General features: G+C 41.7%; 1 protein-coding gene across 1 annotated transcript in view; it reads left to right on the forward strand.

Moving 5' to 3' along the window:
- Positions 1-23864, forward strand: part of SCARF2 (scavenger receptor class F member 2) — a 152373-nt gene extending 128509 nt beyond the window's left edge. The window contains exons 10-11 of the mRNA XM_069961281.1: positions 17742-17894; positions 20289-23864. Of these exons, the coding sequence (XP_069817382.1) occupies positions 17742-17894; positions 20289-21541 (1406 nt within the window). The 3' untranslated portion in view covers positions 21542-23864. The remainder of the gene's footprint in view (positions 1-17741; positions 17895-20288) is intronic.
- The last annotated feature ends 2500 nt before the right edge of the window (positions 23865-26364 follow it).

Here is a 26364-nt window from a genome sequence, read left to right on the forward strand (position 1 = left end):
AGTGTATTAGTACTGGTATAGAATTGAGCTGGATGTATATATAATATATATGTATAATATATGTTAAAATATATATGATGCCAGAAAGTTATAGAAATGTGTAAATTAATTATATTTAAAAATCTCAAGTCTTCCAGTACTTATCAGCTGCTGTATACACTGCATCTAGTGATATATTCTTAACAATCTGATACAGTGCTCTCTGCTGCCACCTCTGTCCGTGACAGGAATTATCAAGAGCAGTAACAAATCCCCACAGAAATCCTCTCCTGCTCTGGACAGTTCCTGTCATGGACAGAGGTGGCAGAAGAGAGCACTGTGTCACAAAGAATACACCACTTCCTGCAGGACATAAAGCAGCTGATAAGTACTGGAAGACTGGAGATTTTTTAAAGAGGAGTAATTTACAAATCTGTAACTTTCTGACACCATTTGATCTGAGTAATAAAATAAACAAAGTAGTGAGAAAAACCGTGTTAAATACACCTGTACCTGAGAACCTCAGGGCCGCAGTCCTCTGTATTTTATGTATCACTATGAAGAAAGGAATCCACGAAATGTCACTGTTAGTCCATAAAGGCAAGATTTATTTCTTTCTACTTAGAACAACAAAGTCGCTTACAGGCGGTAGCATACCATTTGATTTGAGGGGGGGGGGGGGGGGGGGGCAATCACCGGAGTACCCCTCTAAGAGAGCTAAAGAGGTCTGGGCCTGGTAGATGCAAGTGGATCAGAGCTTAGTTACTGTTGGGATCATGTTATTTTTTGTTTGTTTTTTTACATCCTCTTTTAATCTATAAAAACATACTGGCCATGGTCCTGCATTCCAGAATCTTCTGGAATAGAAAATAAACAGTAGGCCTGGTTGTGTCTTAAAAATATTACCCTAGCTAGGACTATAATCATAGATTACCCTTTAAAGTCCTTGAAGATGCATTGTAACTTTAGAAAAAAAAAAAAACTTTTGACATTTTGTAGAGACATAAAGAATAGCCGAGTCCAACAACCTCTGTAGTGAATTCATATCTAGTTACATAATCTGTTACGAAGTTTCGACCCATGTGGGTCTTCATCAGGCATGATTGATTAAGACCCATATGGGTCAAGACATTGCACCTTTGTACTGGATCATGTAAATAAATATTGGATTTGAATTAACTTTGGATGTTGTTGGACTTTTCTATTTGTCAGGTCTATTCCTCGTCTGCATTGGAGTTGTAGGCCTACCAGCATGCATCCACATACAACTGTCTTTGGGCCTGCTTGTACCATGTTCTTTTATGCTGTTGGACCTAAACAGTTCTATTGACTTACAGCACAGACCAAAAGTTTGGACACACCTTCTCATTCAAAGAGATTTCTGTATTTTCATGACATTTCCAGGCTGTGTAAGGGCTATTTGACCAAGAAGGACAGTGATGGGGTACTATGCCAGATGACCTGGCCTCCACCGTCACCAGACCTGAACCCAGTCGAGATGGATTGGGGTGAGCTGGACCGCAGAGTGAAGGCAAAAGGGCCAACAAGTGCTAAGCATCTCTGGGAACTCCTTCAAGACTGTTGGAAGGCCATTTCCGGTGACTACCTCTTGAAGCTCATCAAGATAATGCCAAGAGTGTGTGTGCAAAGCAGTAATCAAAGCAAAAGGCGGCTACTTTGAAGAACCTAGAATATTGTTTTACACTTTTTTGTTAAGTATACTGTATAATCCCACATGTGTTAATACATAGTTTTGATGCCTTCACTGTGAATCTACAATTGGGAACCTGTTTCGGTAACATGGCCCAAAGCTGGAAGAGAATGCTGGGAGAGAATAACTAGATTAATGCGATCTAGTGATGGGTAGGGTTCTCAATACTTGGGCCAATCTCGGCCATTGGGGGGGGGGTTGCACCACTTAAAAGCATGGTCAGACAGAGACAGAAAGAGATAATGGGAACAGAGGAAGAGTATAATGAGAGCCCGGAATAGAAGCTACATTTGTCTTTCACTGTTACTGGGTGTGTGAACTTAAAAAGGAGTTGGCACTGGATTTGCACTCTAGATTTCTTCATGAGAAAATAACCGTCTGGATCATCCGACTTTTCCTTTTTTCTTAACTATTGAGATAACCCCGGCCTTAAAAATGTTTTGATTTTAACAAATGTCTCTACCCGACTGCTGAAAATATTTATAGCTCTGGTAGCAAGTCTATAAAATTCCCTGGCTGTCTTCTTGTATTTACTGGAACTGCATATATTGTTCTATTTTATTTGACTAAAATCCCTGTATATAGATATGTGAAATGTCATATAAAATATAGTCTGTACATTGCCGGGGACAAGAACTACAAAGAGAAAAATATAAAACAAACAAAAATATGAAAATCGGTACAAAAATTCTAATTGCACCTTCCTCTTGGCAAAAGGATTACCGTTTGTGGGTGGATGCAGACCTCAATGCCATGGAGAAATTGTGGCTGGGATTTAAAATAGATGTTTACTGATTTTTTCCATGTAATCTAAAAGTGGCAATTTTCCCACTGGTTTGAGTAAAGATGCCTTGCCGTATTCTGTCCCCTATAACTTTTTTTTCCGTACAGAGGGTTTGCTTTTTGCACCATGATCTTGTACACTTTCTACCCATAAGAATTCCAGATTTATTTGCCAATTTATTTATTTATTTCGGAGTCAACATTTTTATTTGAAAAATTGGGCCGGTGCTGAAAAATTTTGGAACCGGACTGGAGAATCTGCGGTTGCCGCATATGGTGGGGGGAGTTAAAAAACAGACGCATCCCCGCTGTATGCGGCAACCACATGAAGGGCATCACTTTTTATTTCATTTTTTGTGCCATATGATTGGACCAAAAAACTGTTTTTTTTTGGCGTTCTATATTTGTTTACACCATTCACTGTGTGCTTTTGATAACATTATACTTAAACCCCTTAACGACAACGGGCGTACATTTACACCCTCACTGCTTGGGACTTAACGCAGGCACTGTCCCGAGCTGAGCCCGCCCCATACCGGGTGAGGACCGGCTGCTATCTGCAGCCAGGCCCTCACCCTCAATGGCGGGCCGCCGCGATTGCACGGCTGCCTGCCATTAACCCCTTAAACGCCGCGATCGTTTAAGTATCTCCGGTCACTTAACGATCGGGACCCCCGCAGCGTGTCCGTTTTTCTTGACTGCCGGAGGTCTTCTCCTTACCTCTGTGCAGTCCTCGGATCGGCAGGCTGAATCAGAAGATCACAGATAACACTGATCCCTGCAATGCTATGGCATAGCAGGGATCAGTGTTACTGATCTAATATGTGTAAGTGATAGTTCCCTAAGGGAACTATAAAAGTGTAAAAAAATAAATAAATAAAAGTTTTACAAAGTGCCCCAAAGCCCCTCCCCCAATAAAAGTGTAAATCACCCCCCCTTTCCCATTGCATACATAAAACACATAAAAAGTAATAAAGTTAATTAACATATTATACACCGTAGCGTGCGTAATCATCCGTAATCATCATCTATTAAAATAAAACATTACTTTTCCCGCACAGTAAACGATGTGAAAAAAAAAAAGCGGTAAAAATACGCAGAGATTGCTTTTTTAATGACATTTTATGTATAAAAATTTTAATAAAAAGCGATCAATACGTTTGATCTAGAAAAAAATGTTACTAATAAAAACTAGAGATCATGACGCAAAAAAGACACCCCATACGACCCCGTAGGTGAAAAAATAAATGCGCTATAGGAGTCACAATAGGGCCATTTTAAATATGCCTATTTGCAAAAAAAAAGTTTTACTGCTAATAAAAATAGTAAAATGTAAGAAAACCTAGTAAACCTGCATATCACCGTGTTCAGACCGACCTATAGAATAAAGGAAAAATGCCAGTTTTACCGCAAAGTGGATTACGTAAACGTGAAAGCCCCCCAAAATTTGCTGAATCGCATTTTTTGACCCAAGTTCACCCCATAAATGATATTTTGGGGGTTCCATCATTCATTTAATGGCAGATTGAAAGATGCCATTACAAAGTACACCTGCTCCTGAAAAAAACAAGCCCTCACATGGCCCTGTAGGTGGAAAAATGTCTAATGTCTTAGAAGGAAAGGAGGAAAAAACAAAAACGCTAAAGTGACAATTGTCCCTGTCCTTAAGGCCATTTCAGGCTCTGTCCTTAAGGGGTTAACAGATCTGACATTTCCACATACAGCGATTGTAAACATTTTATACACTTAGGTTGTCTCCTTAAAGTAAATGTACCATCAGGTACATTGCTTTAAGATTTATACATCAATAGGTACATGCTGGTACATGCGTTTTAAGGGATTTCTAGGAGCAATACCTTGATTGCTCATATAGCTCAATGCAGTACCTATGTACTTCATTTATCCATTAACTGCCGAGTCAGAAAGCTGCAAGAGGCCTAACAGAGGCCTCAGGCTGCACTGCTATCTTGTCGCACCACTGAACTACCAATGAGGTATGTAAAGGCTATTTATTTTTACAGCTGCATCTAAATGTTAAGTAGTCGGCACGGATGCCTTCTCGGTGCCCGCTTTTAGTGGCTCACCATGTATGAAGCAGACTCCATACCTCCTTTGTCACCCCTCTATTACAAAAATGCATGGGTCGTTAAAGGGTTAATTATACATTCTAGCACCATAACTTCTGGAACAAGCAGGTAATTCGAAAGCGCTGTGTACCTGCAGCGACTAAAGCTCCGATAAGTAAAGCACCACAACCCCATATACTACGCTGACAGTAAGCAGCCTTTTGGTAATGTTTTGATCACAGTCTGCAAAGAAAAATCTTGAAGTTGTCATTTGTAATCTCCACAGATGATTGTAATTTAAGTTTCATTTTATTGTATTTGTCTTCATGAAAATTAATGAGGGAGCATGTGCACATTAATTTTGTTCTGAGAGACGCATCAATCCTCTCAGCAGTTGCTACCTATCATGTCGTAGAAATAACCTTATATCAATATTATTATTACAGCAACATAAAATTACAGCTTTCATTTCTCTTTGCCGTTCAATATATATTACTCTAAGAAGTTTGCTGGTAGAATTTATTATAAGTAATGACCAGTGTGCGCATGGAAAATAAAAATCCTCTTCTATCATTCGTCACGGCTCTTTGAGCAGATAATGGTAAAATGACACTTGTTAGATTGCACAGATGAACATGACTTTTATTGCCACTTACAGCATTTTAGGCTAACTTTGCGGCATTGCATCCTAGTGCGGGTTTGGTTTTGCTAGATAGTGGATGCTCTTTAGGGGGGAAAAAAAACATAAAAAATGCAAAATAAAAGAGTTTTGTCCCCTAAAACACTGCCTCAAATAATAAAGAATAATAATAATAAATATAATAGTTAAATGGGATTTTTTTTTCTTTTAAATCAACTGGTGTTTTTACGTCTATTTTTTGCATAATAAAAATGATGGGTGAACATAGCTTAAAGGGGTACTCCAGAGAGAAAAAAAGTTTTTAAATTAACTGATATGAAAGTTATACAGATTTGTAATTTACTTCTATTTAAACATCTCAAGTCTTCCAGTACTTTAGCTGCTGCATGTCCTGCAGTAAGTAGTGTATTCTTTTCAGTCGGACACAGTCTCTCTGCTGCCACCTCTGTCCGTGACAGGAACTGTCCAGAGCAGGAGAGGTTTATTAGGCTACAAACCCACTTGGCGGGTCTGCAGCGAGTCCCCTTGCTGCGTATTTGCAGCGAGACTCGCTGCAGATCCCGGCCCTATACTTTTAATGGCAGACAAACACGCAGCAGGGATGTACAACCCTGCTGCGAGTTTGTCTGCAGCCCACTCCATTAACCCCGCCGGAGCTGATACTTCACCTGATCCCGGCTCCGGCGGTTCCCGATGTCTTCAGCAAGCCGGAGCGGGGACCAGGTGAAGTATATGCTACAGCCAGCTGCCCGCAGCACCTTTAACACCTCCCGCAGCCCAGGCCTCGCTGCAGACCTGCCAAGTGGGTTTGTAACCTTATGGAGATTTGCAACTGCTCTGGACAGTGCCTGTGACGGACAGAGGTGGCAGCAGAAAGCACTGTGTCAGACTGGAAAGAATGCCTTACTTCCTGCAGGGCATACAGCAGCTAATAAATAGTAAATTACAAATTCTCTTTTATTATAGGGAAAATACCTATTGTTGTATTTGATATAATACAAGACAAGAAAATAAGATGATTCAGATAATCCAAATTAATGCATAGAAGAAGGTTTAACTGAAGTCCCGGCCCGACCACAGATCTGTAATACTGCCAGTTCAAGTCACTAGACTTGCAATCAGTCCAAGGCTTGCCGCCATAATACGGGCACAGAAATGTGGGCATATTATTCTCCTTTAAAATAGGCCTCAAAGACTGGAAAGAAAGACATCTACCGGTCATATTGGGGTAAAATCATTTGAGGGATATCCAGTATGTCAAAAACTAGAGCCGAATTAGCATTGCTGATTCAAAAATAACCTAAGACAAGGGGCTGCTAAAGGGTAAAAATAAGGGTCAAAAATTTTAAATAATACTCACCTACTCAGATCCCACTGCTGCGTAGATGTTTCCAGTCTCAGCTTGTCACTGCTACTTTCTGGTTCTCTATGATTCTATGTCTCCACAGGAACTGTCCTACTAAGGGCCCTAATACACGGGACAAATATTGTGCAAATTATCGTTATGTTGTTCGAATTTAAGCGATAATTGTTTCATGTAGGCAACAATCAAAAGACCACCGAGAAATCGTTCATCACTTAGCAAATCATTGTTTGCTAATTGTTCGCTGTAATTCCACATTCGTTCACTAATTGTTCCACATGGTTCCATCATTTGCTGGGATCAGATAGAGTAAACGATTGTAGTAACGACTATCATTCTGTTTAATTTGGTGAATGATTTCAGGTAAACGATAAACAATCTAATTTTCGATCGTTAATTGTTAAAAATTGCTTTGTCTAATAAGACCCTTACTAGCCACAGCCAAGGATTGCCAAAACTACTGAGGCCATTAACAAATATTTGTTTTGGTTTAAGAGTGGATTTGGATTACAAGCGCGGTCCCGGTACGAATTATGCTCATAATCCAAGGCACCACTGTACTGTATTTTCCTGCATAGATGACTACTTTTTAACCCTAGAAAATGTTCTTAAAAGTCACGGGTCGTCTTATACTTCGGGTATCGTCTTATAGGGCGGGTGCTGAAAAACTTGGGAACCGGACTGGAGAATCTGCGGTTGCCGCATATGATGGGGGGAGTTCAAAAACAGACGCATCCCCGCCATATGCAGCAACCATATGAAGGTAGAGCAAGCTGCAGGGGTCCAGGGTATGGAAAAAAGGGATACAGTAGAGTGAAGCTGTGCACAAAAAAACACCTCTTCCACCCATCTGGTCGCCCTTGTGCCCTTACCGGTATTACTGTATTTCAGATCTCGCTGCTGTCTGATGTTTTTTATTTTATTTTATTTTTTTTGTGTGTGTGCTTTGGAAGAGGTAGTTCTTTTAATTATCGATGCCCCATAGCAACAAAAAAGAAGAACATTGAGTTAAAACTGAATTTGTATACACACACAACCATTTTGACATTAGACAGAAGCCAACCAAAGCTGCTGATGTTGGCAGAATGTATTGTGTGGGGGCAAGGTGTCTGTTCCTAGTGGTAGACATCAAAGGAAAGAATGAACAGGCATGTAAGATTAAGACTTCAACATGGCTTATATTTTGTTCCCCCAGAATATTGCTTCCAATGGTGCCTGGAAGTGACTCAAGTTTGCATATACAGTACAGACCAATAGTTTGGACACACCTTCTCAAAGAGTTTTCTGTATTTTTCTGACTATAAAAATTGTAGATTCACACTGAAGGCATCAAAACTATGAATTAGCACATGTGGAATTATACAGTATACTAAACAAAAAAGTGTGCAATAGTATTCTATGTTCTTCAAAGTAGCCACCTTTTGCTTTGATTACTGCTTTGCACTCTTGGCATTCTCTTGATGAGCTTCAAGAGGTAGTCACCTGAAATGGTCTTGAAGGAGTTCCCAGAGATGCCTAGCACTTGTTGGCCCTTTTGCCTTCACTCTGCGGTCCAGCTCCCCCCAAACCATCTCGATTGGGTTCAGGTCTGGTGACTGTGGAGGCCAGGTCATCTGGCGTAGCACCCCATCACTCTCCTTCTTGGTCAAATAGCCCGTTCACAGCCTGGAGGTGTGTTTGGGGTCATTGTCCTATTGAAAAATAAATGACGGTCCAACTAAACGCAAACCCAATGGAATAGCATGGCGCTACAATCTACAATTTTCATAGTCATGAAAATACAGAAAACTCTTTGAATGAGAAGGTGTGTCCAAACTTTTGGTCTATACTGTAAATAAGAGTTCATCAACAACACAGCAAGGGGTGGTCGGCACTACAGCCTAGAGCTGAACCTTGAACGGCAACCAGATGGTAATTGGGGAAGTGTACGGTGGTGCTAGTTATGATACAGTCTCTGTAGCACACAATGGGTAATGAAGATATGAAAACTGCACTCACCGGCACTTGTGATAACTTCTTTTTATTTCTTAAGTGCGGACATCATAGAGCAGACGCCAGCTGGGTGCGGGTACCCAGCTGGCTGGCGTCTGCTCTATGATGACCGCACTTAAGAAATAAAAAGAAGTTATCACAAGTGCCGGTGAGTGCAGTTTTCATTTCTTCATTACCCACTGTAAATAAGAGAATTAAAACGGTATTACCATCGTCTAAATGTTTGTTAGGTGAGGTGTAATGCAAAAGAAAACAATTCTGCAAATGCATTGCTTTAGCAAAATAGCTTTCTTTCCAAATTTGTCCCTCTCTTCTCGCTCTCACGTTGACAGTGGTTGCCTTGGATGGCCGAGCAGTGACGGGACTGCTGGTCGGAAGCTGGTGATGTCTCCTTCTGATATCCCCCATGTGTTACGGTCTGTATCCGGTCCTCACTCACACCAGTGCCCCACCCCAGTGTGGTATTATGGGGCATTAACTGCTCACATGCCATTTATTTTGATGAAGAGTGACCACGAATGTAGAACTTCCCAGTTAAATGTCTTGTCATTCGGAAAATTGGCCAAATTGGTCTCTCAGTGTTTTACTGTGTTTGCAGAAAATTGCTGAAACAGTAGCAAAATAATCTAATGTGGTTGTAATTTTTTTAATTTGTTAATTTTAAAGTGGTATTTCAGCCAATAACCTTTACTATTCAGCAGCTCTGGTGCGGAGGGAGGGCAAGCGAGTCCTGGGAGATCGGGGATTCCTAGCAGTCAGTTGCACTATTATGAAATGTATATATTGCATTTGAAGAAAGGCCACTATGAGGCGAGATTCACATCACATGTGTGCATGTGGTTGAAACAACCTTTTTTAACCTTTTAAAAATAGCAAACAATGTATCGGTTTGTATCCACTTCAAAAACAATCCCTTTTTGCCTCATTTAGAGGTGAATGGCAAGTTTTATTACAAGGTAAAAAAACAGATGTCAAATACATACATCAGTGTCCTGTTTTCTAACAGGACAGAAAAACTAGGTTGTTTACTTTCTTTTGTAAAGGAAAAAATAATCCTAAAATATATATGGATTGGTTAGATCTAGAGATGAGTGAATGAGTAATAATGAAGCAAAGCTCTTTGTTATCTCTGCAATCCCCTCATCAGCTGCTTCTATTTAACTGACTCCTGTTCCATGCAGCTCCTTTTCGGGTGCTGGGAAAAGCTGGATCCAGTTCTGGGAAACTTCTTCCAGCACCCAGGGAGACGCAGCAGTCAGTTAAAGGAGAAGTCCTGCGAAAATTTTATTAAAATATTGTATTGCCCCCCAAAAGTTATACAAATTACCAATATACACTTATTATGGGAAATGCTTATAAAGTGCTTTTTCCCTGCACTTACTACTGCATCAAGGCTTCACTTCCTGGATAACATGGTGATGTCACTTCCTGGATATTATGGTGATGTCACTTCCTGGATAACATGGTGATGTCACAACCCGACTCCCGGAGCTGTGCGGGCTGTGGCTGCTGGAGAGGATGATGGCAGGGGGACACTGAGGGACACAGGGCACTGGAGGGACTCTGACCATCCCTCTGCCATCATCCTCTCCTGCAGCCACAGCCAGCACAGCTCTGGGAGTCGGGTCGTGACATCACCATGTTATCCAGGAAGTGACATCACCATGCTATCCAGGAAGTGACATCGCCATGTTATCCAGGAAGTGAAGCCTTGATGCAGTAGTAAGTGCAGGGAAAAAATCACTTTATAAGCATTTCCCGTAGTAAGTGTATATTGGTGATTTGTATACCTTTTGGAGGGCAATACAATACTTTAATAAAAATTTTCACCGGACTTCTCCTTTAAATGGAAGCAGGATGATCGGGGGATCTCAGAGATAACAAAGCGGTTCCCTTGTTCATTACTGTAAATTCACACATTTCTAGTTAAATACAGTTCAAAGAAATAAATCTAATGTACATTTGAAACGAATACTTAACCGTGATGTGAACTGGCCTTAAGGCAAATGTACCAGTGGTATATCACTTGTTTTTACCATAAATAGATCGGCGCTGGCACAGGGATGCTGCTGCCACGGTCCTTTTCTTGAACTGCGGCCTCCCCGAAGAAGGACGATGGTACCGGCATCCCTGTTCATGGAAAAAACAGAAAAGCGATGTACCACTGGTAAATTCGCTTTAAAGGGGTATTCTGGGATCTTGGTCTGCCCGTTCTCTGCCTCTGTCAGTGTTTTGGAAACATCCGGTGACTTCCTGCTCCTTCTGGAAATGTATGGTCAGCATTGACAATATTGGATGTATGCTGACCGGTCATTTCTGGGGAGAGTGGGATGTCACCGGATGTTTCCAAAACACTGACAGTGGTTGGATGACAGACAACCCAACCGGGGAGGTATGTCAGTAAAATATATTCACTGACATGTCCCCGGCAGCCCTGGCAGAATCCGTGAGTATCAAATTATCCTAGATAACCCATATAATGCAGTGGTCACTTACAGTGTGCAGTAGTGGATGCTTTTAACTACAAAACGGTGTAGGCACAGATAGTACTGCCTCCCTGTCTCTTCTTGCTTGAGGAGTTATGCTGCAGTCTCTTTATATAAGTTCTTTGACCACATAGCTGCCAACAATCTGAGGACTCCCATGTTTCCATGAACTTCTAGGATGCAGCAACCAGCTAGAGAAACACAATGTGAAAAAATTATATTCCTGCCATTGTCTTCTACTTTGATGACATCCTAAAGGAGGGCCAGGAAATATCCGCGAACAAACTTAATGTGACATCAATGTCTGGTGTTCTATTTCTACATTATGGAGGTCTTGCTTGTACTTTTCTCAAAATCATGTTCCGAAGCATTACACATTCAGGCGGAGCTTCGTTTCTATTCACTTTGGCCCTGTGTTGTTCACATTTAAAAATTGGGATACTGCCAACATTTCCTCTGCACTCCTTGTTCATTGGGATCATATGACCTGCAGATGATTAAACAGTTGTAGCTTAAAATGGAAATTGTGTAAGCTAGCTAATATATGTCATCTGGCGCTAGAGCATTGCGTTGTTCCATTTCTTGGGATGCAGAGAATCATATACAGTACAGACCAAAAGTTTGGACACATCTTCTCAATCAAAGAGTTTTCTGTATTTTTATGACTGAAAATTGTAGATTCACACTGAAGGCATCAAAATTATGAAGTAACATGTGGAATTATACAGAATACTTAACAAAAAAGAGTGGAACAATATTCTAGGTTCTTCAAAGTAGCCGCCTTTTGCTTTGATTACTGCTTTGCACACTCTTGGCATTCTCTTGATGAGCTTCAAGAGATAGTCACCTGAAATGGTCTTCCAACAGTCCTGAAGGAGTTCCCAGAGATGCTTAGCGCTTGTTGGCCCTTTAGCCTTTACTCTGCGGTCCAGCTCACCCCAAACCATCTCGATTGGGTTCAGGTCTGGTGACTGTGGAGGTCAGATCATCTGGCGTAGCACCCAATCACTTTCCTTCTTGGTTAAATAGCTCTTACACAGCCTGGAGGTGTATTTGGGATCATTGTCCTGTTGAAAAATAAATGATGGTCCAACTAAATGCAAACCAGATGGAATAGCATGGCGCTACAATCTACAATTTTCATAGACATGAAAATACAGAAAACTCTTTGAATGAGAAGGTGTGTCCAAACTTTTGGTCTGTACTGTATGAGAAACCCATATAGCATACGTTGCCTATTTATAGGGCGTTTTAAATAAAGAGAAAGTTGTTGTACGGGTCCTTTTTACCGTAAATGACTTGTCGGTCACAGGTGGGCGCAAATGAGCGCTGGTCAGTGACACCAGCGCCCATTGGCAGTGCCTTTACACAGCATGACAAATCGAGCAGCCAGGCTGAAGAAACAATCCATGTATCGTTCCGGCAGCCATGGAACACGACAGCATGCATATACAGATATCTGTGCTGTCAGTTTCCAGATCACACAGCAATTCATACTTACCTAGTGCACTGCTGCTGTGATCCGGCATCCTGCTCTCCAGCTCTACTATCCAGCTGCTGTGTCTTCAGGCCGCGCCTCCTCTGGCTGTCAATCATTCTAGAGGAGGCAGTGGACTGAAGACACAGCGGCTGAATGGGAGAACAGGATGCCAGCATTTGGGTACAGTGACTTACTGTAGCTGCCAGATAGCTGATTGATTTGGGTGCTGGATGTTGGCCCCCCCATTGATCATGTATTGATGGCCTATATCTTTCTTTGTATGCTTTAGGCTATGTTTACACTACATAAGTTCCACAGAAATCACTGCGGTACTTATGTAGTGCTGCAGGCTGAGGGAATCCCGTCCGGAGTGTATACTCATAGTATACACTCAGGCCGGGATCCCTAGCGCCGCCATAGAAAACTGACATGTCAGTTCTCTGGGGCTACTATTCATTGAAATAAAAACCAGTCATTTGAAAAAAAACAGTCATTTCACACAATGGAGCGTGTGGCTCCAGCCGCGCGCTCCATTGTATGCAGTGGGGAGTTCTGATGCGGCTGTTCCGGTCTCTTACTATGTGTGACCATAGCCTTACAGTGTAACAGGCTACACTAGTAACTAATGCTACTGATAATAGGGCCTCCTAATAGATTCAGTATAGAGTAACAGAGTTTAGTTAGTTTGTGGATTCGAGTGAATTTTGATACTTTCTGATAAACATTGTATATGTGAAACTCCACTTTATTCATCAATCATAGACATTTTAAATTGAATAAAGGCCCTTCAGCAATCAAGGGTAAAATTCATCATGTAGTTTAATCTAGTGTATGGAGAAGTCCCATCAATTGTACACTTGAAAATGTCTGTGAGTTGTGAAACCTCTGTACCTTGCACTATTATTTATGAAGCCCTAAGTGTTTACTTGCTGAAGGGTGTCATAACCGAGCACAAATCATCTTCTCTACAGGACCAATATCTACCGGGGCATTGTGAATGTACAGAGAGCTCCAACAATTCAAACCTCAAAGCAATGAAATATTCTTACAAGGGGTGCATTTTGATTTAAGATTTTTTTCTAATGTTATTTACGTCTTTCTGCCTATATAGCACTAACATATACTATAGCACTGTAAAGAGGTTGTTGCCGTTGACTAGTCACGACTCTCTACCTGTCAGAGCCCAGTGCGGGGATGATTGACAGGCAGAAAAGGCACTAACAGGTCTCTCTGCCTGTCAATCGTCCCTGCAGAGAGCCTCGACTAGTTATTGGCGATATTGACTAGTTGCCACCCCTCTCCCGGCCTCGCGCCCAGCAGTAAAACAGTTATTTCCCGGTATAGAGTTACCCCTGTAGGTGCTGCTCGTAAGCTAGGGGAGCTGCATCCTATACCTGTAGGATGCAGCTGGAAGCCATATAAGCCATATCGTGCTGTTTGGTTACCTTCAAAGTGTCACTGTCACTGTCATTTAATTTTTTTTTTTTGCAGAAATCAATAGTACAGGCGATATTTAGAAACTTTTTAATTGAGTTTATTAGCCGAAAAATGCATTTTTATCATGAAAAAGCAGTTTGGTGCTCTCCCCCCTGTCTTCATGGTTTTCTTATGGAGAGGGAAGGGGTGGAGGGAGATGAGGCACCAAAACAGGACAACAAAGAGTTAATTTACAGCTACATCACCGGGCTCTCTCCTCTGAAGTCAGCACTGACCTCTCTGACCTCTGAATAGCGGCTTTCACACAGGTCACGCTCTGTAATCCTTTGTTCTCTGCTGTCTGCTGCAACTTATCGTCCTCTCCCCCCTCCCCTCTCCATAGAACAGACAGGGCTCAACTGATGTAAAAGAGTCGAGATTTCCTAATAATAAGCAGTGAATGAGAGAGAGGAGGGAAGGGGGGACCTGGGGAAAGGTTTTCTGAATGCAGATAATGGCAGATTTGCCTAATAAACCCAATTACAAAGTTTCTTAAAATCGCCTGGACTGTTGATTTCTGCAAAAAACAGCAGGGACAGTGAAATGATTATCAGCCGTACTTGGGCAATTATCGTCTGTTACGGCCGATAATCGCTTGGTGTAATACAGTAGCTCCTGTTAAAAGGCAACAATCAGCCGACATGCACGTGTTGAAAAAAAAATAGAACCATAGCGATAGCGCTGTGTAATAGGAGCGGGGGTAGCAGACCGCCACTATCTCCTATAGGCTCCCTGATCCATAACATAAATGTGCATGTAGAAGTTATGGGTTTTGCGTTTTTTTATGATCGCTCTGACCTATCATACAATTTTAGTAGCAGAATTCTGGATGGCAATGAGAACGGCCGGGCAAGTGCAAGGTCTACGTTGGCAATGGGTAGCACCTGTGGGATTGTGTGGCTGGATGTTCTTTATTCCAGTTGTTGTTACATAAATCTAAACTAAATTCAGGTTTGTCTAGGAGCCCACCCCCCATTGTTTGAATACATCATGCAAGAATACATGCTTTTTTTGTCAACCAATCAGATTCATGCTTTAACCTAAAACACAACATCAACAGTTGCTTTATACCAGGGGAGCTTTTGTTCATCTTATTATGTTTGTATTTATATTGTTGTTAAATAGAATTATCTGCAACAGTCCAGTCCAGCACTTTAACATGGAAATAGTTCTTGTGTCTCCATACTGTGTGCAGACGGCTTTTGTCTGGGGCCGTTTGCCGTTTCCTGTGAACACGCTCCTGCAGAACTCATTTCTCAGCTACAGGTGCTCAGGATTATTTTACCACTTTGTTGGCATTTGACCAAGACTGAAACGGCAAGAGCAGGAGGGTGGGCAGTCCGACATTGTACACTTAAAAACACTGATTTTGTGCTATTTAAGCACCATAACACTCCGAGTTGCACAGTTTAGTGTGGATTAAGCCTCGCAAAGGGCAGACGCAGACACGCTCATTATGGTATCATTGCAGCTTCTGGGTGTTTTTATTATTTCGCTTACTGTGCTAAAGTGAAATCCCTTCTTCGTTGGGTCGGCTATTTGATTACATTACCTTGGTTTCTGAGTCATACAAATATTAGATAAAATTCTTTTTCGAGCATTTAATGGGGTTATATTGGGAGACTCCTTGCATCTATTAGAAAGGTTAATCATCAGAACACAACCATTGCAAGCTATTGGTGAGGATAAAATATGTGAAAAAGATGTGGGAAGAGAGGACGTGAGTGCCGAGGAACAGAAGGCATCAGCAGTATTCCCCAGACAGCCCCTTTAACGGTAATAGTAATTAGTATATAGCTTCCAGGTGTTCAGTGATGTATATAAAGTGACTGCGTTTTGCAGTCCATTTAACAGATCCGTTTAACAAAAAAAAAAAAAAATCAGATGATCCACGTATTGATCCATTTTTTCTATTGACTTCCATTTATTAAAAAGCTGATTAAAAAACAGATCAAAATGCATCATTTTTTTTTTTTTGCGTTTTTGTATACGCTAAAAAAAGATGTGTTTTGATCTTCTTCTTTTTTTTATGTTTAGAATGTAAGTTAGTAGAAAATCATATTAAATTGGATGCACACAAATGCATCTGTTTTTTTCCATTAAACAGTCAGCAAAAACGCAGTCTGCACCCAGCCTAAGGGTAGCTTCACACGTACCGTATCGCAGTAGATTTTCTGCGATCTGCAGCAGATTTGACTAAATGAATGAACACAGCATCAGATCGGCACCATCAAATCTCCTGCGAATCTGCAGCAGATCCGCAGCAGATTTGACAGTGCGGATTTAATGCTGTGTTCATTCATTTAGTCAAATCTGCTGCAGATCGCAGAAAATCCGCTGCGATGCGCTACATGTGAAGCTACCCTAAAGGTTACAGCCTCAATTCCCGGTTGTAGGTAGAAGCAGAAGGTGCAGTTTAACAGACCTGTATTCTGTATACATTGTACACATGGATGCCGGGTCGGTAAGTGGCCATGGAGCATCCAAACAAAATGGATGTCAAGTCCAGCACCACATTAAAATCATAAAACCTTTAATTCAACTTATTGAATTCATTAAGAACATTGCTGCTTAACCTAGAGTTGTGATGTGTTTTTGTTTTTTACAATTATTCGTAGACAAATGGGAGAAAGTGGTAGACAGCAAATTCCCAGATGGTCAATAATACCTTCATCCTTCATATCCTGGCAGTGAAGCGTGTTGAATAGTAATTGTTCACTGTAATTTTATTTACAGTAAGGGTACTATACACGGAACAATAATAGGCCGAATCAGCCCTATCCAGTTGATTATCGCTCCTTGTAATAAACACAACGATCAGCCGATGACAACGATCATCGGCTGATTGTTGATATAGGTATGGACCTATAATTGTCGGGCGCCGACAGTATGCAGCAAACGGTATGCAAAGTGCATACATTACTTGTCCATGCTGCAGGGCTCCTGTTGCACTTTGCTTCTCCCTGGGTCCCCCGCGCTCCAGATTCAGAGCGGCCTATCAGCTGAGACAGTCCACTCTGAAGCTGGAGCGTGCGGGAGCCAGGGAGAAGCAGACCGCAAGAGGAGCCCTGCAGCCTGGACAAGTAACGTATACAGTTTAAGCAAGGGCTGCAAGGACATCGGTGGCGATGTCCATGCAGCCCTTGTTAAACGATTATCGGGCCGTGTAATAGGCCCAGTAAAGGAGCGCCGATCTAGTAGATCGGCACTTGTTTACAGTTATTATCGGGCCCCCATCGGCCCGTGTAATATTACCCTAAGTGTGGTATACTCACCTCACCCCTGATGGTCAGTGGTAGTGTGAAATATTTCCTGCCGGGAAACTGAGCTGTGCTACCATAGCGCTGTGATGATGTCACCTTAATCTTACCAGGAAGTCAGTGTTAGCCCCAGTTGCAATATGGCCGGTGAGGAAGCCATGAAAGTGGTTATCTACCTATACGTCAGAGATTTATTCAATAACTCTGCTCTTTCGGGTAGCTACATAGAAATGAATAGAGCCAAGGGTCATGAGCTGTACCCTGTAACAAAGTTGCTGGGGGTATCAGCGCAATCCCCACAATCTCTTATTTGTCCACTAGGTGAAAAATTAGTTTTGCCTGGCCAACCTCTTTAAGAATTGATAACAATGGTCAATTCCTTGTCAATGCCATAAAATAAATGTGTATTTAATGTATCCTATGAAATGATGGTATTGTATCCTTCTCTACTAGTGTTACTTCAAAAAGCAAGCTTTTAGCTCATGTACGTTTTGCTTGGTTTCAGTGGCCCATCATGACATGGAGAACGCATTTAACTGCAGCTTCATTGAACCACCATCTGTTGTTGAACAGCCATCTCCTTCATGGTCATCCCGCGGTTCTTTTTCATCCTTCGATACCACTGACGATGGGCCTGTGTACTGCGTTCCTCATGAGGGTAAGTGACACAAAATGTTCTACTCTAAAACCAAATCTAAATAGAAGGATCTATAAGATACCAATGAGCCGGTAAGACAAGCCCAGATTCGTCGATCTTAATGAAACAAAAACTGTCTGCAGCCAATCACAGCTCAGCTTTCATATCTTAAGGTCTGGTAAAATGAAAGCTGAACAAGCTGAACTGTGATTGGTTGGTATGGGCAAATTATATATATATATATATATATATATATATACAGTGCAGACCAAAAGTTTGGACACATCTTCTCAATCAAAGAGTTTTCTGTATTTTTATGACTGAAAATTGTAGATTCACACTGAAGGCATCAAAATTATGAAGTAACATGTGGAATTATACAGTATACTTAACAAAAAAGTGTGGAACAATATTCTAGGTTCTTCAAAGTAGCCGCCTTTTGCTTTGATTACTGCTTTGCACACTCTTGGCATTCTCTTGATGAGCTTCAAGAGGTAGTCACCTGAAATGGTCTTCCAACAGTCTTGAAGGAGTTCCCAGAGATGCTTAGCACTTGTTGGCCCTTTTGCCTTCACTCTGCGGTCCAGCTCACCACAAACCATCTCGATTGGGTTCAGGTCTGGTGACTTTGGTGGCCAGGTCATCTGGCGTAGCACCCCATCACTCTACTTCTTGGTCAAATAGCCCGTACACAACCTGGAGGTATGTTTGGGGTCATTGTCCTGTTGAAAAATAAATGATGGTCCAACTAAACGCAAATCGGATGGAATAGCATGCTGCTACAATCTACGTTAGTCATGAAAATACAGAAAACTCTTTGAATAAAAAGGTGTGTCCAAACTTTTGGTCTGTACTGTGTGTGTGTATATATATATATATATATATATATATATAATTCAGAATGAATGCAGCACTCATGTAACGATAGATGTGGTGCCAGGCGGTATATACCAGCGACCACCCGGTATAGGTAATATAAATCAGAAGAATACCGCAGCACTCATGGGATAGAATTCAACACAACGTGTTTATTTCCCTTAAACCGCGACATTTCGCTCTCCACACTCAGTGTGGAGAGCGAAACGTCGCGGTTTGGGGAAATAAACACATTGGGCCACATTTATCATCCGGCGGACGGATGATTTTTGGCGGAAAGTGCCGATTTGCGTATTATTTTATACGCAAATGGCCGATTTGCGAATAAAATAATCGCAAATCGGCACTTTCCGCCGAGTACGCCAGGGGGCGGAAAGTAGGCGGGAAGTGGGCGGAACGGAGGGCGCGGACTCAGAGTCCGCGCGATTTATCATCCGTTCCGCCCAAATGTACGCCGAAAACCTACTCCAGTCCTCAGCTGGCGTAGGTTTTCGGCGGTGCGCACCGGCGCGCACAGGATTTATGTACAGGCAGTCCGCCTCTACATAAATCCCCGTACCGCCGGAGCTGCGGGGGCATTTTCAAGTCCGGCGTAAAAAACGCCGGACTTAATAAATGCCTCCCATTGTGTTGAATTCTATCCCATGAGTGCTGCGGTATTCTTCTGATATATATATATATATATATATATATATATATATAAAAATTTATATTATATTAATTTATATTTATATATTATCTTATATATATATTAATTTCTGCCTTTAGGGTTGGGCCTAAAACCCATGTGGAGTTCTAGTCAGCCTATGGGAGGGATGCTTGGCTCCACCCACCTGATGACATCACTAAGCATGATATTACAGGAAATAAATCAGTGGCAGAGCAGTTATGTGACCCAGCCTGAAAACACAAGAGGCACTGAACATAAAAAATATTATTATTGAGTATTGATAACATACAACACATCACTAAAGTGATTGCATTGTTAGTTTTATTAAAAAGTCCCAGACAAACCCTTTAACTGCTCATAGACAACATAAAGATATAATATCACTAGCACCTATTACATTTAGACATTAATACATATTATGACATATTTGACATTATTTTTAGATATTTTATAGGGGTAATCTGGCGAGGGAATTTTTTTATATATATTGTTGCAAGTTTATAGCAAACAATAAAGAAGCTATGCTTACCTCTCTGCGCTCCCCTGGTGTCCTTCTACGGGTCTCCTGTCCCCCACTTCTGAGACAGACTCATCTCAGCGGTGACAGCCAGCTGAGCCAATCACTATCCTGTCTCAGTCAGTGATTGGCTGAGCAGGCTGTCACCACTGAGAAGAGTCTGTCTCAAAAGTGAGGGTGGGATTGTTTCGGGGCGAATATGACCCTTAGCAGGACACCGCAGGAGCACTGAGAGGTAAGCATAGCTTTTTTATTGTTTTCTGTACACTTGCAACAATATAGAAAACCTTTTCCCACGCCGGATTACCCCTTCAATGATAATATGTTAATGCCATGTTGTTTTATCTTTTAGAATCCATGACAGAAACCAAAGAAAAGGGGAATGTTAATGTTCTGGAAAAAATAACACCTCCAGTTAATGAGGAGGAAGCTGGGGAATATACTTACTTAAAAGATTCTGGATCACCTAAATCATCCCAGGTTGATAACAGTGAAACTCCATTACTGAAATCATCTGATAGTGAAAGATCATCTTGTGGTTCAGGATCAACTGGTGGTGCATTGTACGCTAAAGTCGCAAGGTTATCTAAACAATCGAAAGATGAAGATGATGCCATGGATAACAGAAGTGCTACAGTAGGTGCAAAACCCCCATCTCCTGAAAGAACAAAGCCACCTCCACCTGATCCTTCAACAAAGCCTAAGGTTTCCTGGATTCATGGCAAGTATAACTCAAACCAGTCTAATTCACTACCAGCATTTAATAAATCTCCAGATAAGACATCCACCAGTCCTGACCAAGTAGACCAAAACTCAACCAATAAGGATCATCATAGAAAGAGAACCCCCAGTGATACTTGCCCTGCTGGTCAAGGCAAAAGTGAAGACAAAGTCATCATGAGGAATAAGGACAAGGGGCAAAAGCACTCGAAGGATGCAAGTGCAAATGAGAGCAAACTTGATGAATCTGTGTCTCCATCCAAGTCAAAGCACAGAAACAAAAGCCATGAACACATAGAAGGTATTAATGGGACAGTTCAAAATGCTCTAAAAAGAATAGGAAACCTGCATATTGACAAAAAGAGTGTCGATAATAAAGATGCTCCAAAAAGTCCAGATCACTGCAAGTCTCTGGCTGAGGTACTTCATCCTCATTTGTCCTCAGAGGCAGCTTCTTTGCTGGCTGCCCAGTTGAAAGAAAAAACACAAAGCCTCAACAGAATAGAGGGCAGCACCAATCAAAATGGTATAGGCCCTCTAAAACCACAAAAAGAGAAACCCACTCCCCCGCAGAAAGCTAAGCGATCCGCCGCAGCCATCAATCAGAAGTCGAGCAAAGCCATTCTGCCCACAACCACCAATCTGCAAAAAATGATCAGTCCAGTTACAGAGTCCGTACCAGCGGCAGGAAACCTGCTAGAAAAACAAAACTCTAATAGCAGTCAAGAGCAGCCTGCAACCGTAAAGCAAGAAACGGGCGAACCAACCGTAAAGAAAACACCTATTAAGAAGCCTCCTAGGAAGAAAAGCAAAGACGCTACTTTGGACGCTGATGGAAAAGCGCAACCGAAGATGGCCATGATGCCACCGCAGTCAGTCAAATAATGATGGCAGAGTTGTACACGTTGTTATGACTGCAAAAGGGGCATTACAAGGAATTCACTTGACTTCCGCAATAATACTTTAACGTATTTTGCTTTAGCCACATTTTGAGCCAAAGAAAACTGGGACAGTGCCTTTGCGATGAGGACACACACATGTGGAGACAAGGTTGTCGAATTCAGTTGTTCGGAGACCAAGGAGACCCACCAGTGGCCAGACTTTTTTTTTTTTAAACAAAATCTAGAATACCGCATAATTGCCTCGATATGTGGATTGTAATGCTAGTGCATATCCATTGCAAAAGAGCCATGTTTAAGAGGGAAGGCTGGTCTTATGAGAATATTATCATGGAGAATGTGGTATAATACACCAGCACCTATCATACCTTCATAGTATTGGTTTGTCAGACGAGACTATTCAACTATTTACAGTTCTTATTGCCTAATGCCTACTGCCAACCTTTGCCGTTCTTATTTAGACGCTTTATCATAGTTTGTTGGAAGCAACTAAGTTATTTAAAGAAATGCTTATTTTTGTATTCTATTGAAAAGTGAAGATTATGAAGGATCTTTTTCGCGATCGTAAATCTCTAACCATCAATGCAGTGCCAAGGCTCAGCATAGCTGTTGACACTCGACCTTAGCATCTGTCTTGTAAAGTGCATAAGCAGTGCTTATTTTAATATAAAATACTTTATGGATCTGTTATACTTATGCAGTAATGGATAAGCTAGCTTTTTTTTTATTTTATTTTTTTTTGCTTGGTTATTTTTAACCGGGATCAGTATTACCATGGTTAGAATAGCCTCGCTTAAAATGCATCAGCATACAGTATATTAGAGCATGATTGCTGCTTGTGGATGGAACATCACAATAGATATATAGGAATGTATAGGAATATTAAATGTTTACTCGTTCTTTATGTGTAGTAAAGGCCGCTGTATTCCCAAGAATACAGATTCACGCGTTCACGGGGAGTGAATTTTAGACCTAGCGTTTGGTAGGCTCCATTCTCTTAAAATGTTTGTCCAAGAAGAAGAGGGTTTGGCTTGGCCGCTATTTACTATTTGCCATGACCACACAACGTCTTTTTTTGGACATTCGACGACAGTTATTTTGGATGGCTTTAATTTAAAAAATAACGGCCATACTTTGAAATAATGGACGTTATTTTGCCGCAAAATGACTAGAGATGATCGAACAGCGCTGATGTTTAGGTTTGTTTGAACTCGAACCATCGCCATTTGACTCCTGCTCCCTTACCGTTCTATGGGGAAGGTGGAGACCTATTACCTAGGCTGTATCCCTGTTTTCCAGGCGGTACCCGGGCTGTCTCCACCTTCCCCACAGAATGGTAATGCAGCGGGAGTCAAATGCCGATGGTTCGAGTTCAAACGAACCTGAACATCAGCGCTGTTCGATCATCTCTAAAAATGACGGCCTTCCAAAAAAAAAGTCCACAAAGCTGCCAAAGAAAGACATTGTGTGGCCATGGCTTTACAGTGCAGTCCCATACAGTTGAATAAGTATTACCTTTTATACCAAGCACTGCCTATAGACAACAGTGAAGCTTTTCGGGGGAAATAAACAGTCCTCTTTTACTTATTCTGGATAACCCAGTGGATCCCAGTATGTGAAACGAGTACAATTTATCTGCATCCGTTTCTCTCCTAGCATTTATGGCTCTAAAAAGAACGGAACGTTCTATATTTGGATGGAGTCTACTTTGGTGCTGTAACATTTTTGTAAGGAGAGTGGTAACGGTATGGTCTCATTTACAGAAGTAACACGTTCAAGTTTGGTTTAGCACTTATTGCATCGTATATCAATGCACAACTCCCAGTTTGTTCTTTCAATCTACTACTTAAGTCAATATAAGGCTATGTTCACACGCTGTTGAAATAATGGCCGTTTCTATAGGACAGCCAGCATTTAACAGCCGTTATTTGTCATTAAATGATGTCCGTCCAATAAAAACGACTGCCATTTTGAAGGTGTGTGAACATAGCCTAAGGGTGTGTTGCACATTCATGTCCTTTAAGGGGTTATACAGCGCTACAAAAATATGGCCACTTTTTTCCCTCTCTCATCTCCAGATTGGGTGGGATTTGGAACTCAGTTCCATTGAAGTAAATGGAGCTTACAAAGTGTGAACCTGGCCTATTAATGCAGTTTTAATACAGCATCAAAAATACATGCAGGGGGAGGGCAGTCTTTTCGTAATATAGATGGCACACTAATGATGTTCATGATAATTATTACTGTCTGTCTATATTACCAGATTGCTAATTTTATAGGCTCGAACATTGGGGGAGGTTTATCAAACATGGTGTAAAGTGAAACTGGCTCAGTTGCCCCTAGCAACCAATCAGATTCCACCTTTCATTCCTCACAGACTCTTTGGAAAATGAAAGGTGGAATCTGATTGGTTGCCGGGGGCAACTGAGCCAGTTTCACTTTACACCATGTGAGATAGATCTCCCTCATTGTGTCTAAATTGACTGTCTGGATTTTGCAAAGTGATTATCATTACCGAGCATGATCAGATTATGACAAGAAAAACATCTGTGATGAAGTCTGGTAATGCTGATCACATGGTAAAGACCAGACTGCAGAGCCCACATAATAGTATGTAAACAAACGCAACATAACTGCGAATGTGGGAGTACGGTTTGACAGATGGAGAAGATGCCAAGTACATAAAGTTAGAAATCAGTTCTGCATCTTTGGTAACAAATAAATATTACCAACAAAGGATTTTTACATCTGCATGAAAAAGCTCAGACATTAAATTACAATGTCAATTTGGATTCCACAGTTGCAACAAAAGCCAACTTTATTCGGCTTGGGATCAGTGACTATGATAGCTGATAGCCAAGCACTCTCTAAGCCAACAGCTATCTCCCCTGACCTCTCCATAAATATGTATACCTGGCTTCTATCTGTGGTTTATCCCTGGCAGAACTAAAGATCTGACATGTTGAAACATGTCTGATCTTTGTTTCCTCTGAAATCTGAAGCAGAGGAACTACAGTATAAGGAGTCCTGATACATATTTATTTGTCAGCAGATCAGCATTGAATCAATCGACATGAAAAAGCTCTTTAGATTTATTTAAAAACCAAACGTCAGCCTGCTATGGCTTTAAAATAACAAACAACACTATACTCACCTTTGCCTAGTACAGCACCATTGCCCCTGTCCGCTCAGGGCCCTCTGTTTACTTACCTGGATAATGCGCTCTCTCTCTTTGTTTGATGATGATTTTGCAAACCCATTGTAGCCAATCACTGAGGCTACAATGTATTTAGAGAATCATCAGGAGAGGTGGGACAAGTAAACAGAGGGACTGACGGACTGATGTAACATTGTTGGACTGGGCAAGGTGAGTATGGTGTAGTTTGTTATTTTACAGCCCTAGCAAGCAGCAGTGTGGTTTTTAACTAAAATAAAATTATCGCTCTAGTTTAACGTGTGTGGACAACACTACAAACAAGCAATGACCCTCTTAGGGTCTTATTACAAGGGCCAACTACAGCCACATTATTTTAGTAGACGAGCACCGATCTGCTAGATTGGCGCTCGTTTACTGGACATACGGCCCGATAATTGGGCAGTAAGGGCTGCATGGACATAGTTAGCGATGTCCATGCAGCCCTTGCTCAAACACCTGATACCTTTCCTCTCCCTGCTCCTGGTCTTCTCTCATGTGCTCTGCAGCTTCCCGGTCCCGGCGGCTACAGCGTCTGAGCAGCCTATCAGCGGTAAGTTGTAAGGTATCAGGTGTTTGGGTCATCAACCGCCCAATGATTTTAGGTCCAAACCTAAACCAATGATCATTTCATAGGCTGATTATTGTCTCTATTACATGGAGCTCCATGTAATAGTGCCCTTAGGCTATGTTCCCACTATGTGATATTATGGGAAAGAATCACGATCTTTTGCCCTGAAATGACGGCACATTCCCGTAGTGTTAACATAGCCTTGTTATTGCCTTAATGACCTCTTAACGCTCCTTCTGTATATTGTAAAACAATGAGTTTGCAAGTCATACTAAGAAATTGCCTCTGACAATGACAGATATGACATGTGCCACCTGTGCAGCTCTGAGCAGTAGGGCCAGCTCCCACAAACAATCTCAGGGCTCCCCATTGCTTATAACGGTTGTCAATGCCCCCCGGAAGTGTGTGGTGCATTATACATTACCTGATCCATGTCGAGGCCGTCCGCCATCTTGTGCCAAACGTCATCTTCGGACGAACGGCGCGCCCCCCTCCGCCGCGTCACAACTGTGCTCAGCCGCGATTGGCTGAGCACAGTTATGATGCGGCGGAGGGGGGACGGCGGCAGGGATTCGTCCGTCCATCGTTGATGTTTGGCACAAGATGGCGGACGGCCTTGACACGGATCAGGTAATGTATAATGCACCACACACTTCCGGGTACACGGGTGGGGGTGGTGGGACACGGGGAAGGGGGCGATTCACAGACATAACATACATTACAAAGTTGTATAACTGTAATGTGTGTTATTCTGTGAATAATTTTTTAGCGCCGTACTACCCCTTTAAAGTAGTGTATTCTATGGGTAATACTTGGCACCTACTCAACAAGTGACAGCCAAGTACTGACACCATTGTAATATTTAGCTTGGTCTCTACCAGAGGTAATCTAGCCTGTGGTAAATATAAGCTATACATGCATTAAAGTTAAAAAACAAAATTTAAAATTCTATAGTAAAAATCACGTCACAGCCATTAACTTCAGAACATAAGAGTTTATGGCCGTGATTAGGCTTTATTTTGGTTGTACATCTGTCAGGTAGATT

The sequence above is a fragment of the Dendropsophus ebraccatus genome, chromosome 3 (assembly GCF_027789765.1).
Source record: "Dendropsophus ebraccatus isolate aDenEbr1 chromosome 3, aDenEbr1.pat, whole genome shotgun sequence".
Lineage (NCBI taxonomy): Eukaryota > Metazoa > Chordata > Amphibia > Anura > Hylidae > Dendropsophus > Dendropsophus ebraccatus.